The 20054-nt window shown below is 45.1% G+C and overlaps 1 protein-coding gene across 1 annotated transcript in view; it reads left to right on the top strand.

Moving 5' to 3' along the window:
* ITGA4 (integrin subunit alpha 4) overlaps nt 1-20054 on the top strand; it is a 184132-nt gene that overhangs the window by 85570 nt on the left and 78508 nt on the right. Inside the window, exon 11 of the mRNA XM_077272594.1 lies at nt 12524-12618. Within this exon, the coding sequence (XP_077128709.1) occupies nt 12524-12618 (95 nt within the window). The remainder of the gene's footprint in view (nt 1-12523; nt 12619-20054) is intronic.

The raw sequence follows: 20054 nt of genomic DNA, 5'->3' as shown, positions 1-20054 counted from the left end.
ATCCAACCTGCAAGAGTTGTGTCCGTGTGCAGGCGCTGGGCCTCTCTGACTTTTCCCGAGGCCTGCACACTGCAGTACTTTGCTCTGCCCTTAACAGGGCAGATAAGTACACCTGCACTAGAGCGCGATGCCAAGAAGCAAGCAGGAGGGCGGCATCGCAAGAAGATGGGAAGCGCAAGGACCAGGACCTGCGACACCCATTGGACCAGACGGCCCGACAGGTAAATATAATAAAATTCATTTTTCTTCTCTTGCAGGTCAGATCGGGGGCTAATATACAGCATTATAGAATGCTGTAGATAAGCGCTGAAAGGTGAGGGCCATAACTCGTATTGGCCAAACCTGGTGACAGGTTCCCTTTAAGCATTGTGAAATGCCGGTTCATCCAACACATATCAGGCATTTATGAATAGCATTTATTGGGCCAAAACTTTCACTCCTGATTTTAATCCGTGACAATCCCACTTGTTAGGAAAACATTTGCTTTGATTCTGTCTGCAAGTAATGATGGTTTCCTCTTGCTTCCATGATACTATTAATAGGAATTACTTTTCTCCACTTTTCGTTCATACGCTTTGTTCTGATTTCAGACTTGCTTCTATGGTGGAAAATACAATGTAATCATATAAATATTTTCTGTGAGTGGTTATCCTTGGCCTTAAGACTTATCATGTTCGACTCACTTGACTTCTCATTTTCTCTTTGGCATCGTTCATGGTTATTTTGATTTGGTTTCTGAAATTTGATTCTTTCTCTTTCTATATGTTCATTGGAGTCAGTTACTCCCTGTCAATTCTTGCTTTATATAGACCAACAATAGACTAAGGGTTGGTTCAGGAACGTATCAGTAAGGCTGACATTACAAATGTCGTATGTTTAATAGATTCTTTCAAAGCAGCCTGATCATACAAAATATTAAAATAGACAGCATGCAATAATATTGGAAATGAGGAGATCAGAAATCTAACAGAAATATTGCACAATAGAATGTACAAGCCAATCACAGCCTGGTAATATTCCATGAGTTAGCGGCACAGTTTTGAAAAGAGCCAGTCAGGACCTCTTTTGTTACTAAATGGACACAACTGCTTGGTAATGCAGATGATAATGTTTTTAAACATGTCCTTACAGAAGTTCATCTAGCGACATATGCTAATTACTGCTGACCAGGAGGTGGATCTTGTCTCCTGAACAATAACATTGACTGGTTTCCTCTTGGCTTGGTTGACATTCACTTGGCAAATATATGTCACTAGATGGAGGCCCGATGTCACGATGGGGGCTGGCTTTGCAGCGTTGAGAATCTCTCCCCCATGTGCTCACCCACCTATCCACTCTCTCTCTTTCCCCATGTGCTGACTTCTCCCGTCTGTGCTCTCTTCTGTGACCTGTCTACCCCATGTCTATCCCCCCTGTCTCTCTCTCCGTCCTGTGCTGTGTTCTCCCCTCAAAGACAATACTGACATTACAGCAGGAGATCGCAGAGGATACATTTTGTGAGGTAAAATATTGCTTAAAAACAGTCAGTGAAATATTTTACCTTACAAAAGAAATCCTCTGTGATCCCCTGCTGTAATGTCAGTATTGTCTTTTGCTTCCTCCCCTGTCCAGGAGATGCGGTATGCTCCATACACGGTCAGACACAGACAATTTTTAAAATGAAGTTAAAACCCCTTTCATGTGACCGACTTCCTCTGCCTGTAGACATGTCGCGCATCTGCTGCCGGGATCAGCCAAATGATTGCCTGTGCGGAATTCGCGCAGGCGCAGCAAATCAGACAGCTGCCATCTTTGTGCAGACAGATAGCGGCGGTCACATTAAAACTGTGCATGCACTCCTCCTGTCCAAAAATGGCGGCAGTCAGTGAATTATTCGGCTGATCCCAGCTGCGGCGTGTTTGCGACAGTGTTCAGCTGGTGGTACCGCGTAAGAGGCAGCGTATGGCGTATACAGTGTGTGTGTGTGTGGTGCATATGGCGTATACAGTGTGTGTGTGTGGTGTGTACAACGTATACAGTGTGTGTGTGGTGCAACGGTGTTCCTCTGGTGATACTGGTACCACCAGCAAGAAGCTGGTACCACCAGCAGTTTCCATATTGAGACACCCATCACTTGGGTGTCCCAATATGGAGGTCGGTGAAGTTCCTTTGCTTGGAATTCTGGGATCCAGACACATCTGGAAAGAAACAGGATGTGAAGACATTACACGGTAAGTATATATTAAGATTCCACACCAGCTCCAGTGGCATTCAGCGCATGTGCAGTGGAGCGAGGAGTATTGGCCTTGTTACGGTTTCATATCTGACTGTGGACCAGGGACACATTGAGTGACGGCTCAACCACTCTATTGGATCTGTAGTGTGCTGGACGATCAGTTTTGTGAGTAACAGTCCAGTCACTCCTGGGGAATGCTGGGCTTTCCGCATTTTGATTGACAGCCCTGCTACTCAATCGGGTCTAGCTTGACCCTGGACTTGGCCTCTGATTATCTATTTGTGGTACTCTCTGGTCTTGACATACAATCCTGACATTTCACCCTGACCACGCCTTTGTCTTACCCCTCTGTACTATGAGCCCTACTGGTATCTGACCTTGGACCTCCTGACTATCCTGTCTGATGGCTTGTCTATGAACAGTAACTCAGCGTCACAGGCCTTGGCTTAATCTGTGCATTGTGCATGTGCTGGATTTTGACACAACTAGTTGTTAGGTAGCTTCAGCCTTCATCGCTCACCACATTTCCTTCACTTCAACATCCATTTTTTGATGGAAACCAAACAGTGAAAACAGTTTGATGATTAAGCTCTTATTAAATTTTTGCAGTGGTGAGAGCTTGACCCCTTCACCGCCACCAATCCTGAGAGCAGAGCTTAAAAATGTTGGTAGGAAGTGATGGCCGTGCATTTTCACCACCGCTTTATTCATTGTCTATGTGACTTGTGGACGTGGAATGTGATAACTTGCCAAGTTTGTCAAGTTTGTGAATAACCTTTTCATTGGGGAATCTCCTTTCCAACCATAAAGATGTTTTTTACTTTTGAAAAGTCTACTTTGTTAAAATGGCCCCTTGATAGTAATCATATTATGTTGTATCTCTCTGATGGAAACCTCAGGAGTCATTTATAATCTGTGTGGAAAGAAGGAGGACCAAAAGAACAAATGCCCTTACTCATCAAACTGATTGCTCAAAAATGTCGAGACTTTTGGAGTTTACTTGCCAGTTTACCCCAACTCTGCCAAAATGGGCAGTATTGGAAAGAAATGGGGCAAGGTGGTGGTGCGACGCCACTGCTCATCTAATTAATGACGAGCTATGTTGTAACTTACACCAGACTAGAGTAAGTTTTATAACGAGGCGCTTCTTAATGAATCAGGAATGTCTAACTCCAGCATGCCTCCTTATCAAGACAAAAAAATCGCTGGCCAAAATTGGGGCCAAATTGACAACAATCTCCACGGAATGTACTGAAATACCTTTTATTAGAGCACAAAATGTCACAACATTGAAAAAATGCTAAAAGTCCCCTCCGATACATTTAATTCATCTGCAGAACCACAGGGAAAATGAAGCATTGCGCAGTTCCCATTCCAAGCAATTGATTGTGTAATGCAAGACAAGTCCTCTAGAACAGAAGATGGCCTATGTAATCGTCCTCCTCTCTAGCTAAGAGATGAAGATCCAGTTGAGAAGACCTGACATTACTAATCCTTTTAGGACGGGACCATTTTTCATTTTGCACTTTTATTTTTACTTCCTCTTTTTTTCCAGCAGCCTTAGCTTTTTTTAACTTTTTTATTTTTTAACATAGTGGTATGGGGGCTTGTTTTTTTTTGTTTTTTTGGATGATTTAATTTACTTTACCAAAAATTTACTGAAAAATGGAAAAACAACATTCTATATGGGGTGAAATGGGGAATTAAAAACATAATTCTGCCATTTGGAGTCAATTTTTTTGTTTAGATTTTATGGCAAAACTCTGACAAGATGATTACAAGTCTGTAAATGTGTATTTTTTTATATTTTAATTTCTAAAAAACCAAAAAACTTTGTAAAAATGTATTTTTGAGTCTTATTTATTATTTATTATTATGCTTTGCTTATATAGCGCTATCTTATTCCGCAGCGCTTTGCAAGGCTTATAACTTTATTTTTTTCTGTTGCTGAGTCGGTATCAGGGCTTGTTTTTTTTCCACGGCAAGCGGTTGTTTTTGTTAGTAACTTTTGGTAACAAATAACTTTAATAGCTTTTTTGGGGGTGGAGGGGGTGCTGCCACCAAAAAATGCTACTCCGGCATTTATTCTTTTTATTCTGTTAACTTTATAGATTAATTAATAGTGATGAGCGAATATACTCGTTACTCGAGATTTTTCGAGCATGCTCGGGTGACCTCCGAGTATTTTTTAGTGCTCGGAGATTTAGTTTTCATCGCCGCAGCTGAATGATTTACATCTGTTAGCCAGCATAAGTACATGTGGGGGTTCCCTAGCAACCAGGCAACCCCCACATGTACTTATGCTGGCTAACAGATGTAAATCATTCAGTGCTCTGTAAGGAGGTTGCTTTCCCTGCTCCTTGCCTGGAACCACTTAGTCAGACAGCTGGGTTGTTGGGGGGAAGACTTTCTGCCCTGGACAGGGGGGACATGGTGGCTGCTGGGAAAAGAGAGGGGAGTGGTCAAAAAAGTGTAGGAGAGAGAGCGCGCCAGAGAGGGGACAGCGTGCCAGAGAGAAAGCAGGCTGCAGCGCCGCGCTCCCCATGACAGAGTGCTCCCCGTGAGGGCACTAAGGCTGGAGTGAGAGTGGGGACTTGGAAGCCTCCATAATCTGAGAAGACTCTTCCCCTGACAGTGCAGAGACAGTGACTCAGTGCAGCCCTGGTGACCGCAGTGACAAGCAAAGATCCCTGAGTGAGATAAGTAACTGCCCAGTGTGTGTGTGACATCGTTACTACAGAGAAGCTGCCAGGCTTACGGAGACTCCTGCAGCAGTGACGGAGAGACTGTGCTATTTCCTGGTTCCAGTTTCACTTTGAGAAGAACAGGCTGCAAAGGCTTAACCCCGGACTTTCCAGGAGACACAGAAGAGACTTCAGGATCTCAAGCCCTGCTGGTGACTGTATCCACATTGGGAAAAAGGACCCTCCAGTCAGGACCTCCCTGGGCTGATAAGTTACAAGAACACTCGTTAACCCTTTTGATTCCGCTTAACTGTTTACTGTTTGACATATTAACCCCCTGTTTACTCCCTGCAAGGAGAATTTTACCCCTGTTAATAAATCCCCTTCAACAGTTGGTCTGTCTGTTCCGTGGTGACATACGCAACCCTGCACTCTATTACACTTGGCGTAGTCGGCAGGATGTCACACGGTAGCGTGGAAGGGGCAGACCAAGCAGTTGAGGGAGGTCCCAGGTCTAGCATCTCCCTGGGAGCCATGTTAGCTAACCTGCCAAAATTTTCAGGGAGTAATGTCATGTTGTGGGGTTGGATGGAGCGCATCCGAGGGATGATGCGGATGCATCCTATGACACCGGCTCTGCAGGTGGAAATAGCTGTGATGGCCCTAGAGGGGGATGCACGGGACTCTGTTATGCTCAGACCCCCCCAGACGAGAGATACCCTGGACAAAGTATTACGTATACTTGAGGAGACGCATGGGGACCCCACTGACGTAGGGGAGCTGCGCATGCGACTGTTCCGCCGGGTGCAAAGAGAGGGGGAGACCGTGACTCAATATATGAATGCACTGCAAGAGCTCCATACTGCCATTATACGGAAGGACAGCGTAGGTGTGGGGACAGTTGACGTTGTGCTGCGAGACCAACTGGTGACAGGCTTGCGAGACGTGTTGATGAAACAGGCCCTGCGAGAGCGCATGCGCGTAAAGCTAGATATGACTTTCTCTGAGGTCGGGAGTGAGGCACGCACGCGCGAGCAAGAGCAAGGGGTGGTAGGGCCAGTGGGAAAGGTATGGAGCAGGGAGGTAACAGCCCCTCAATGGGTAGAAGACTTGAAGAAGGAGGTTAAGCGAGTCCATGAGGAGGTGGCTGAATATAAGAAGATCCCTGCTGCAGAGTACAGCCCTTCGGTGTGAGAAAGAGAGACCACCCCCCAAAGTGAGACTAGTGCCGCTCGGCGAAGAAGACTGCCTAGATGCTACAACTGCGGAGCACCCAGTCAGAATGAAGAGGAGGCAATGTGGACCCGAGATTCCCAGCTGAAGATAAGAAAAATCTGGGAGGAGATTGAGAGTCTGGGGAAAGCCCTTACTGCGGTTTTGGGGACCAGCGGCATACCCCGAGGTAACGTGCGGAAGCCACCAGAAAGAGATATAGGAGAGGTGCGCCGCATAAAGAAGGCTTCGGTGGCGGCCCCAGAGTGTAACTCCGTATCCTGGGGTGAAGAGCAACCGCAGATGAGAGATGTCCCCCGCCGAGGTCGACAATCCGGACTGAAGCGCCATTCAGACAGACGCAGACGTGAGTGCTGGTTGTGCAGAAAGGTGGGACACATTTCCAGAAATTGCTCTACCCGAGAAGAGCGGTGGCAGAGATCCGCTCACCTCTCTGAGGGTCCTGCTAACTGGAGGGAACGTCGCCCCTGGAGGGAATGGTACGGCAGGAAGAGAAGAGTTCCACCTAAGGCAAGACAGTACCACGATGTCGGACGCCAAGGAGAGGTGGAGAAGGTGTCAAGCATCTCTGGTGAAATGACTGCGCTGTCCCAACGCGTAAAGGCGAGCCTAGTGGATCTACAGCCTGGGTCTGAAGGTTTTATTGGTGAGACTCAGCCCGGAGGAAAGAAAGTGACGTTCGCTCGAGAAGACCACCGAAGTGCTTTACTACCTTGCCCAGCACCAGTTCCCGAAGAAGGAGAGAAAGTGCCAAGTGTTCCTGCGACACTCGTTTCCAAGGTCCGAGCCGATGAGAAGGAGGAACCACTGATGTCGTCCCCTGAGGTGAAGAATGTGCTGGCTGTCAGCTCACCAGTTCCTGATCGGACAAGGGAAATGGAGCAGCTGTGTGAGACAGGGCGTGTGGCTGAGAAACCCTGGGAAATGATGCCCGCAGAGCCCGGCGCAGATGACAAAGAGTCCGGCCTGCATGGTCTTAATTCATCTGACTCAAGCTTTGACAAGAATGCTCCTGTCAAAGAGAGGGGGAGCTATGGAGAAGAATTGCTTGTACTAAGCCCCCAAACTGAGGAGCCCGAACAAGAAGTCCCTAAAGTTTCTGACAACGACAAGGAGGAGGATGAATCATCTACGCAGACATCTGCTAGCGGCAAAGCTAAGAAGAAGAAGAAAAAGAAGAAGACAGCAGTTGTTGATGAAGCAGAGAAAGCATATTTCAACCTGACTGATGAGCAGCTCCTAAACCATTTAGTCTGGGAGTATGTACAAGAAGAAAGGCAGAAGGAGATACGAGAATCGCAGGTATCTGACTCCCCTCCAAAGAACAAAGAGAAGCGCGAAGAGTCCTCGCCCGTGGAATGGCAAGCTTTAAGAGAGGGGGAATGTAAGGAGGTTGCTTTCCCTGCTCCTTGCCTGGAACCACTTAGTCAGACAGCTGGGTTGTTGGGGGGAAGACTTTCTGCCCTGGACAGGGGGGACGTGGTGGCTGCTGGGAAAAGAGAGGGGAGTGGTCAAAAAAGTGCGAGAGAGAGAGCACGTCAGAGAGGGGACAGCGTGCCAGAGAGAAAGCAGGCTGCAGCGCCGCGCTCCCCATGACAGAGTGCTCCCCGTGAGGGCACTAAGGCTGGAGTGAGAGTGGGGACTTGGAAGCCTCCATAATCTGAGAGGACTCTTCCCCTGACAGTGCAGAGACAGTGACTCAGTGCAGCCCTGGTGACCGCAGTGACAAGCAAAGATCCCTGAGTGAGATAAGTAACTGCCCAGTGTGTGTGTGACATCATTACTACAGAGAAGCTGCCAGGCTTACGGAGACTCCTGCAGCAGTGACGGAGAGACTGTGCTATTTCCTGGTTCCAGTTTCACTTTGAGAAGAACAGGCTGCAGAGGCTTAACCCCGGACTTTCCAGGAGACACAGAAGAGACTTCAGGATCTCAAGCCCTGCTGGTGACTGTATCCACATTGGGAAAAAGGACCCTCCAGTCAGGACCTCCCTGGGCTGATAAGTTACAAGAACACTCGTTAACTCTTTTGATTCCGCTTAACTGTTTACTGTTTGACTCTATTAACCCCCTGTTTACTCCCTGCGAGGAGAATTTTACACCTGTTAATAAATCCCCTTCAACAGTTGGTCTGTCTGTTCCGTGGTGACATACGCAACCCTGCACTCTATTACAGCTCGAGAAATCTTGAGTAACGAGTATATTCGCTCATCACTATTAATTAATTTTATATTTATATATAGTGGAAAATTATGGATTCAGCAGTACCAAATATTTTTTTTATTTCTTTACTTTTAGTTGCAGAGAAGGGGGAATGTTATACTTTTTTAAATTATTAAAAGCATTTTTAATTACATTTAACTTATTTTTTACTCCTCTTAGGGGACTTGAATCTGCAATCATTTGATCACTTGTACTGTACAGCTTTGCAGTATTTTGTAAAAATCAAGGTTTTTAATGTTGCAGATTTTCTGCACCATTAGGTAAAATAGGTTACTTGCATTTTTTTCAAAAATACGCAGCAGCAAGAACTTACCAAAAACTTATCATGGGAACATAGGCTAACACAGCTACTGCACCCATACCCATAACATTGGGTACGTAGGCCATGCGGATGTATGCGGATGCCTCCACATGCGTTGCTTTCATGCTGTGCCGACCGCAACAAATTTGCAACATGTTGCGTTCGGTGCAGGTCGGCCCAGCGTGAAAACGACGCATGCGGAGGCATCCCTATACATCCGCATGGCCTACATACCCAATGTTAAACATAGGGTACGCAGGACGCATGCAGCCGCAGGCAGAGATGAATGAAGAGGCGTGGCAGTGGGCGGGGCTTCCCGGAGGAAGTCCGCAGCCCTGCAGAACGCTAGTGTGAAACTAGCATAAGTCATAAATATATGTTTTGGTGCAGATAGGGTTTATCTAGGTATTCCCTAACAGGCCATATGAGGATGGGCTTTCTGAACTCGACAACCACCTTAACCTGCTTCAATATAAATTTAGGGCATTTTATTTTTATATAACTAATTTTGGAAAGTTAAGGATGGTCTTCATTTAATTTTCTCTAGAAAATCCCCACTCAGACCTTTACTTCTGTATTAAACATATACGCAATCACTTTCTTTGAAACAATAATTTTTTAAGTGCATCAAGAAGGAAGTGGATGTGAGAAGCTGCTGGAAAACTACACAATTACATTTCAAAACTAAATCCAATGATTTCCTCATAAGTTTTTTTTTGTGAGTTGCAAAATGTTTCCGGAAAACAAGGGGTTGAAAAGTCAGAGTAAGCAGAACATTAGCACTGCTTATACTGTGAAGCTAAAGGGATTGCAATGTAGAGGAGCAAGAAGGCCATGTTAATTGTTATAGGGCTGGTGACGTTTTTATCAATAGTCCCACATGGACCTCCAATAGAAAGAATTTTTTCGATAGGCATTTTTGGATGCAGTACTGTTGCATTTCATAATTATTTCTCTATCACCCCTGTTTTGAAAATAAGGCTGGTCCTGCAAAAATTAATGCAAACCATTCACTATCTTTTAACCTTATAACTAAGCAATATATGGGTTTATGATGAATCGATCCTGTCAAACTAATGTTACAGATTACACCAGAGTAAAGCTGTGAACTGTGTACCCGCACTTTTCAAAGGTTATTGATATAGTGCCTCATAAAAGAATGGTACATAAAATTAGAAAAATGGGACTAGGGAAAAATATGTATAACTAGACTGACAACTGGCTAAGCGATAGGAAACAAAGGGTGGCTATTAATGCAACTCACTCTGATTGGGTCACAGTTAACAGTGGGGAACTAGAGGGGTCAGTATTGGGCCATCTTCTTAATATATTTCTTACTAACCTAATTGTGGTCATATAGAGTAGAATTTACAGATGATACTAAACTCTGCAAAGTAATTGACACAGAGCATGACAATTTAATATTCCAAAGGGATATATGTAAGCTGCAGGCCTTGGGAGGAGAATAGCAATTGAAATTTAATGTGGATAAATGTAAGGTCATGCACTTTTACAGAAGAAATAAAATGTGCTTAATGGTAAAACACCCATTAAACTTGTCACTGAAAAAGACTTTTTGTAGTGACCAGAACTAGGCAGCTGCTGCCAAGTCAAAATATTCATGGGAGGCATTGAAAAACATAGATGCTCAAGACAAAGGGGTGACAAGGAGGCTTCCTCTGCATCTAGAGGAAAGAAGGTTTAATCATAATCACAGACGCAGATTCTTTACTGTAAGAGCAGTGAGACAAAGGGACTCCCTGCCACATGATGTTGTAATGATTGCTTCGCTATAAAGTAGAAGGAGGGCCTGGATGCCTTTATTGAAAAAAATGTAATATTACAGGTTATGAGTACTAGATTCTTTGATGGGATGTTAATCGAGGGAACGAGTTTAATTACTCTATGTGAAAATGGGAAATAATTTTTCACCTAATAAGGGGCAATTAACATTTATTTCGTGAGTTTCTTCTTCTTCCAGATAAATGTTAGGTTATAGTTGGAATTTGATGGATTTGGGGCTTATTTCAGTCTTAAAACTATATACACACACATATACATTATGCAAATGTATACATATAAATATATATAGCTTCTAGTAAAATGCGTTCTCTTAACTGTAATATGTGGCAAGGAAGGATGAAAAAGTGACATGTGACAGTAATATGACATGTCATTTTTTAAGTGCTTTATAAAATAAAATAAACATCACAAATCAGCAAATAACAGATATACTTGGTTTCCCCGTAATCGTATCCATACAATGATCAGATTATTAACGGTGATCTGTAAATGGTGTAAAACATGATGTGATTGATTTTTTTTCTCTATTAAACTCATAAAAAATGTAATAAAGATGCAATGTTGAGACCGTGGTCACACGTAGTGTAAGTGCTATGTTTTTTTCTGCTGCCTTTTTTCTGCAGATGTCTGCACAACACGATGCAATAACAATCTTCCTTGATTATTGAGTGTTTGTTGCATTTTTTAATGCGTTCCCCTCCCTTATTCAATGCATTTTAATACAAATTTGAAGCAGCTTTTTTTTACAGTACAGAAAAGGTTTGGATTGTCTGCACGGCTTTTCCCTCTTTCTGTTCTTTGAAATATGGGAGGTATTACCAAACTACAGCAAACCCAAATAAATGAATACAAAATAAAGCAGGTAGAAAATAGTTAGAGAGTGTGAGAGAGATGCAGACTCAAACAAACAGAGGTTAATGCTATTTTAGATTGTTTTATCCAATACCAAGGCTGTATTCACAGATACACTGCTCAGTACTGCTGTATAATCTCCACTCTACTGCTGTTTTTGAGAATGCGCTGCAGAGAGATAGAAGAGCAAGTCTCCTCCTCTGTGTGTGCAGTCTATATCAAGACATCATAGGAGCTAATATTCACTCACTAGCAGAGGAACAGCTGACAATTTATGATGGAGCCGTGTGTATCAAATTGTAGAGATGAGGTCACATGAATGCCCAGTTGAATGAGGAATGCAGGAAAATCGTGAAAAAATCACACAGGAGACTTGTCTACTTTTGACTGGACAGCCCCTTTAATAAAATACAGCCACTTCTATTACTTTAAAAAAAGAAAGCTATTTCTTTAAGAAATGCATGAAATGAAGGCAAGTGCAAACTGTGTTTTTGCTATTAATTTGAAGAGAAAAAACTCTTGGTTCATTCATCAATTACAAGATACATAAAAGTATATCGGTAACACGATGGATGGAGCGTTATCTAGAAAAAGCAGACTTAGGCTGTTTTTAAACCTTAACATGTGATATTCCATTTACATCAATTCTTCAATCAGAATTTGCAACAACATAGAATGATTTGTCAGCAGTTCCTATACATTTCTAGGGTATATGCATCATTTAAGAAAATGGAAAAAAAATACCATTGTGCAGAGCCCAAAACTAAAGGAATGATACGAATTGAGGCACAATGTTATTTTTATATACTCAAGATAAATAGGTGATTATAATTTACAAACTATGAGAACTAGAACAAATAGATGCGATGAGATTGGTGATATGTAATGCTGCCCTCTAGTGTGGAAACAGAATATTTCTTATGTGCCCTTGTCTCTTTAAGCATCTGGTAATGATGAGTGATGGAATTGAAAGCACTTCGCACTATTTATTGCAACATAATGTTTTTTTCTAGGTTGCCATCAAAAATCATGTGCTTATCTTATTTACTTAAATGAATTTGTTCTAAATAAATATATATATATATATATATATATATATATATATATATATATATATATATATATATATATATATATATATACTGTATATTAATTTAATATATGCCAGGTCTTTGGATGATTTCATTTATGCATACATATTTTTTGTTACAGATGTGGCAATTGGGGCACCACATGAGGAAAATATGAATGGAGCCATATATATTTATAATGGGCGAGAAAAGGGCATTACACCTTCTTTTACCCAGGTATTTGTATTCTTCATCATTTTTCAATTCAGGGAACATTTTTACTGATTTTACATGAATATTCCCTTCCTCACAAAAGTCATTTACTTAAAGACAAAACAGTACTGATAAAACGTTCATGCTGCTTCCATCTTAGGGCACAGGTGCCTAAATATTGCACTTTGAATATATCCATGGCTCCTTACCAACATGAGAATACAAACCCCCGGCTGTCTACTTTAGCAAGGCTGGTTGTCACAAATGGGAGAGACCCCCACGCCATTTTTTAAAGTTATTTATTTAAGTAATTATAAAATACGGCGTGGGGGCCCCCTATTCTTGATAACCAGCCTTTCTGAAGCTGACAGCTGAGGGTTGCACTCCCCCAGCTGTGAGTTTTGCCTGGCTGGTTGTCTAAAATACAGGTAAACCACACTGTATTTTTTTGTAATTATTTATTTACAATGCAGGGGCCGGCTGATGAATCGTCCCATCAGCCCCTCCTGCTCTTACTCTTAGCGGCAGCAGGTGTCGGCTGATGGCAGCAGTATTTCCATCAGCTGACACCAGTGACCGGAGGTGAACTTTATACCTCTGTTCACAGCTGCGTTCACGCTGTCTTTTGACAGTGTGGGAACCGCGGCTTTCTGACCAGCAGGGATGATTTCACCGCCGATCAGAAGCGGCGTTTGCCACGCTGTCATGCACATGACAGTGCAACAAACACCCGGTGTTCGGGGGGGCCGAATTAGAACAGTAACACGAACTTCCTGGTGCAGTCCATGTTCGGTGTCTGTGCCCAAACAGTAGGTGTTCAGTACAGAAGCCGAACTTTACTGTTGAGGTTTGCCATTTTCTACAGCTGAGGACATAAGAAAGTCATGGAGAGAATTAGAGATAGAGTTCAGATCGTGGTAGAATATTAATTCCCAGATCAGAATGAGCTTGCACGATACCAGGTTCACTATTCAAAGTGCAATATTTAGGCTTCTGTTCTCTGCGATGGAAACACTGGATGTTCGGGCCCCTCATTCAAGTGAATGGGGTCTTGGATCAGGTTCTGGTATGGGCACTGTTCTGGTACCCGAACCCAAACTTTTTGTAACTGTTCGGCCCAACCGCCAGAACATTCAGGTGTCCGCCCATGTCTACTCAGCAGTATACATGTTAAAGTTGTTACCTGTTTTAGAAATCCCATTAACAAACACCCTATCATAGAATTTTGAGTTAAAGGGTTAGGGTGCATCCACATGATCATATAACATGGATGACGATCGTATTGCAGTGCAAGGACTGGCCTTTGTCTCTCTTGACACAAGCTTGACAGCTGCTCTGGTCAGGAGAACCACTGGCCAGTTGTGCATGGCAATACGATTGTCATCCTTGTTATATGGCCATCTGACTGCCCCATTATTCTCATTATCTTCTGCAGGAGCTCTCCTGCCTACCGACTTCCTGCTTGCTCGGGGGTAGGTTCTCCTGCTCGATTGACACTTCATATCACAGCAACATTTCACCAAGAATTGAATTGAGTACTCTCCAATGCTGCTTTTTGAGGAGTGCAGTTGCACTGAAGCTGTCATTGATTCAGAATGAGCTCTAGGGGTCTGGCCAACTTCAGAGCAGTGCTTACAAGCTCATTGGCAAGGAACAATATGTTATGAACATGTTCGCACACTCACATGGGTAACGGTAGAAGAATAGGACTTACAGAAAGAGACGCCACACCTGCACTGGTTCCTGTACAAACTAATAAAAGTCCCTAATCGTACAACTAAAAAACACCTCCATGGACCTGGCTATCTAAAATTCTGTCAAGGGGTTTCTTGTATCTCCTGAGGAACCAGACGGGAGGCCACAACATAAATCCTTACAAGGTAAAAGAAGAGCGTGCAGGGAGACAAGAGTACCCAGGGTAAGAAATTAAACACGTTCATGCAGGATAGACAGAGAAAAATAAAGAGAACCAAAAAATAAAAGGACTAAGTGAAAAAACTCCCAGACTCCCAAACTTAAAAGAAAGGGAAGGGAAGGAGGACTCACAGTCAGACTGCAGGAAAAGCAACTGGGGTTAATCAACAAAGATATTCCCTAGTTGAGGAGCCGAACCTCCTAACACCATCTACAGAGAAGTATAGCCAGCAAAGAAAGTCAGTGAGAGGTGATTATATAAAGCCAATCCCAAAATGTAATAGGACAGTACCAAAAGAGAAAATGGATAACACCTGACGTGAAGCAAGCCAAGAAAAGGAAAGAAAGGACAAAATAACCAGTAGCATTTAGAAAGAGACGAATTGGGCTGTGGCTCAACAGAGAGGCAAACAGACCACGCAGCAAGAGGTCACTTGATCGAGTCCCGATACTGATCCTTACACAGTAGTCATGAAAGAATATGCTCGGATATTGAGTTATCCAAGTATGCGCAGGTGCTATCAGAGTGTCTTCGGCGTATCAATTCAAGCATGGCGAGGACACTCAAATAGCACCCGGGCATGCTCGGATAACACCCTACCCGAGCACATTCACTCATCGCTAATGCACAATAAACCATAAAATTTAACCTCTCTCTATTCTTGAGAATGGAGAGTATTTTAGTAAAAGTAAATTGCAAAGTTTCTTCTTTTTGCAAGCAGTTTGTAATTTTAATCATTAAAAAACATGAGAATAACTGATTAATGGAGAAGTGTCTCTTATTCAGGAGCTCCACCAATTAGCCATAGTGTTGTGAGTGGCAACAAAGAGCATCTAGGTCTCGGGAGGACTCAGCATGTCTGCACAATACATGAACAATCCATTGGCTTCAGTGGACACCTTGTAATGCTTCATCCTACTTTGCATATGCTCAGGGCCGTATTTAGAGTTTCTGCTGCCCTAGGCACTTTTCGTGCTGCCTCCCCCACTGGTCAGTATGACTAATGCAGACACTGTCGGCAGTGACTTGGGCTACTTTCACATCAGCGATTTTTACCATTCGTGGCCGATCCGGCAGTTTTTCTGCATCTGCCACGTAACGCATCACTTACGGCAACACTGCGTTCGGTCTCATTCATTCCCTGTGGGACTTGCGGACGTGTGCCGCACTTGCAGTTTTGCCGCGATCCGATAAATGCGGTACTTGCAGCAACAGAAAAAAACGCTGCTAGCAGTGTTTTTTTGTCTCATCGTAAGTGTAAAACCGCAAGTGCTGCACATGTTCGCAAGTCCCATAGGGAATCAGTAAGGGGTCCAAATCTATGTATATGCCCATGTAGCTCTTTCAAAGACAATTCCAGCAATATTTTTACATGTTCAGTCCACTCATCTCAAATCGGTTTGCATACATATGCAAATGAGGGAGTAGATCTGTTACTCCAGCTCTATACCCCCTCAGTGCTGTATTATGTAGTATATAACACAGCCACATAGTACATAGCAGCCACGTAGTATATAGCACAGCCCACGCAGTATATAACACAGCCACATAGTATATAAGAGCCACGTAGTATATAGCAGCCACGTAGTATATAGCACAGCCCACGCAGTATATAACACAGCCCACGCAATATATAGCACAGCCCACGCAGTATATAGCACAGCCCACGCAGTATATAGCACAGCCCACGCAGTATGTAACACAGCCCACGCAGTATGTAACACAGCCCACGCAGTATGTAACACAGCCCACGCAGTATGTAACACAGCCCACGCAGTATACAACACAGCCCACGCAGTGTACAACACAGCCCACGCAGTGTACAACACAGCCCACGCAGTGTACAACACAGCCCACGCAGTGTACAACACAGCCCACGCAGTGTACAACACAGCCCACGCAGTGTACAACACAGCCCACGCAGTGTACAACACAGCCCACGCAGTGTACAACACAGCCCACGCAGTGTACAACACAGCCCACGCAGTGTACAACACAGCCCACGCAGTATATAACACAGCCCACGCAGTATATAACACTGCCCACGTAGTATATATCACTGCCCACGTAGTATATAGCAGCCAGGCAGTATATAACACAGCCCACGTAGAATATAACAGCCCACGTAATATATAGCAGTATAGGCACCATATCCCTGTTAAAAAAAGAATTAAAATAAAAAAGTTATATACTCACCCTCCGGCGTCCACCGAAGCTGTCCCAATGCGCGTGATGCTGCCGCCAGCTTCTGTTCCCAGTGATGCATTGCGAAATTACCCAGATGACTTAGCGGAGACCGCCAAGTCATCTGGGTAATTTTGCAATGCATCACTGGGAACGGAAGCTGGCGGCAGCATCGTGCGCATCGGTGGACGGCGGAAGGTGAGAATAGCACAATTTTTACATTTTTTACTTATTTTTAACATTATATCTTTTTATTATTGACGCTGCATAGGCAGCATCAATAGTAAAAAGTTGGTCCGGGATGGTGCGACACACTGGCACTGACAGCTCCGCACACACGTACAGCTCCACACAGACACACACATACATACAGCTCCACACACATACAGCTCCACACACACACAGCCCCACACACACATACAGCTCCGCTGCTTGCACACACACATACAGCCCCACATACATACAGCACCACACAGACACACAGCCAGCTCCGCTGCCAGCCCACACACACATAAAGCTCTGCTGCCCGCACATACACACATACAGCTCCGCTGCCCGCACACACATACAGCACCACACACACATACATCCCCACACACACATACAGCACCGCACAGACACACACATACATACAGCTCCGCACACACACAGAGCTCCGCACACACACACATACAGCACCGCAGACACACATACATACAGCTCCGCACACACAGAGCTCTGCACACACAGACACACACATACAGCTCCGCGCACACAGAGCTCTGCACACACAAACAGCTCTGCGCACACAGAGCTCCGCACACACAGACAACTCTGCGCACACAGAGCTCCGCACACAGACATCTCTGCGCACACAGAGCTCCACACACACAGACAGCTCTGCGCACACAGAGCTCCGCACACAGACAGCTCTGCGCACACAGAGCTCCGCACACAGAGCTCCGCACACACAGAGCTCCGCACACACACATACAGCACCGCACAGACACACATACATAGAGCTCCGCACACAGAGCTCCGCACACAGACACACACATACAGCTCCGCACACAGAGTTCCGCACACACAGACACACACAGCTCCGCACACACAGAGCTCCGCACACACACACACACACACACAGCACCGCACAGACACACAGATACAGCTCCGCACACACAGACACACACATACAGCTCCGCGCACACAGAGCTCCGCGCACACAGAGCTCCGCACACAGACATCTCTGCGCACACAGAGCTCCGCACACAGACATCTCTGCGCACACAGAGCTCCGCACACACAGACATCTCTGCGCATACAGAGCTCCGCACACACAGACAGCTCTGCGCACACAAAACTCCGCACACACAGACAGCTCTGCGCACACAGAGCTCCGCACACACAGACAGCTCTGCGCACACAGAGCTCCACACACACAGAGCTCCACACACACACATACAGCACCGCACAGACACACATACATACAGCTCCGCACACAGACACACACATACAGCTCCGCACACAGAGTTCCGCACACACAGACACACACATACAGCTCCGCACACAGAGTTCCGCACACACAGACACACACATACAGCTCCGCACACAGAGTTCCGCACACACAGACACACACATACAGCTCCGCACACACAGAGCTCCGCACACACACACACACACATACAGCACCGCACAGACACACATAGATACAGCTCCGCACACACAGACACACATACAGCTCCGCGCACACAGAACTCCGCACACACAGAGCTCCGCACACACAGAGCTCCGCACACACAGACAGCTCTGCGCGCACAGACAGCTCTGCGCGCACAGACAGCTCCGCGCGCACAGACAGCTCCGCGCGCACAGACAGCTCCGCGCGCACAGACAGCTCCGCGCGCACAGACAGCTCCGCGCGCACAGACAGCTCCGCGCGCACAGAGCTCCGCACACACAGAGCTCCGCGCAGAGCTCCGCACACACAGAGCTCCGCACACACAGAGCTCCGCACACACAGAGCTCCACACACACACACACACACACAGCTCTGCACACCAGCAGTGGCAATGTTTGCTCCCAGGACCCAGATAGTGAGTGGGGGTGTACTATACCCCACCCCCACCACTCACTCTCTGGGTCCGTCTGCCGGGAGTAAAGATCAAACATATCATACATTCAGGGCTGCTGTTTGCACGGCTCCTCCAGCCTCAGGCACTACAGGAAGAAATGAGGCTGAGGAGGAATGTGAGGGAAGAAGTGAGCACCGTGAGGTGAGTCACAGAAGAGCCGTGCAGCAGGCAGCGCGCGGGCAGGAGCCAGGAGGGAGATCGTTACAGACAGAGACAGTACACTACTTACTGTGCATGTACTGCTCTACTGTCTGCGAGTCCTCCAGCTCCTGGCCAGTAATGTGTGAGTCCAGGACAGGACCCAGGGTCGGCACACAGGGCGCCGCCGCTCCACCTCAGCAGACACATTCCCGCCGGCACCAGTGAGGCTGTGAGCAGGGGGTCAGTGAGGTCACTGTATCTCAGCAGGGGGAGTAGGGAGAGTCGGCACCAGCACCACGTGTTCTGGCTGCCGCTCTGCCGCCCCCTGTCTTCAGGAAGGGACCCACAGAACTAGTATTAAAAAAAAAAAAAAAAAAACGAAAAAAAAAAAAATACACTTGCTCAGGTGCCGCCCCCCCCGCCTGTCCCCGCCCTAGGCACGTGCCCTCAAGTGCCTAGTGGCAAATACGGCCCTGCATATGCTATAAGGTCATGACACAAATTACATCTGATTGCTTGAGTTCCCAGGACACCCTGTGATCAATCTTCCCTGTTAATTTAAAATTATTGTTAAAATTGCATAACCCATTTGGTCATGCCAATTTTTAACTCTTTTTTTTTACTCTGTGAAAAGTTGAAATTCTAATTCCCATGCGGCTCACGTGTCATAATACATTTCCCTTTAAGAAATAACCTTTGACTGTGTTTTCCTTTTGCATTTGCTTTAAATATTTTCTATGAAAAGAAATTGCAACCGTAAGTTAAACAGTAGTAGTAAATACCATGTGAGGTAGAAATGCCATCAAGAGTTCAAGTAATGCAACTACGACACAGAAAAAGGCAAATCTTGTAAATGCCTAATGAAAATCAGAAGCTCCCATTGTTGTACAACCTTTATAATGCCACTGTCATTTTATGTGGCATAGAAGTATTTTTCCCTCCATCGGGTATCGGGAAGTGACGCAAATTTGATGCCATTCTGTAGTCTCATCACTAGGCAAGCATGGAGCATTGTTTAGTCACAGCAGAGAATACCGATCATACATGTATTTTAGTACTTTTATTACCTTTTAGTAATCACAACATCTACTATGGTGGGACTGATTGTA

Source organism: Ranitomeya variabilis, chromosome 7 (genome assembly GCF_051348905.1).
Source record: "Ranitomeya variabilis isolate aRanVar5 chromosome 7, aRanVar5.hap1, whole genome shotgun sequence".
NCBI lineage: Eukaryota > Metazoa > Chordata > Amphibia > Anura > Dendrobatidae > Ranitomeya > Ranitomeya variabilis.
Note: the sequence above shows the minus strand (reverse complement) of the source record. Positions and strands in the feature narration are given on the sequence as shown.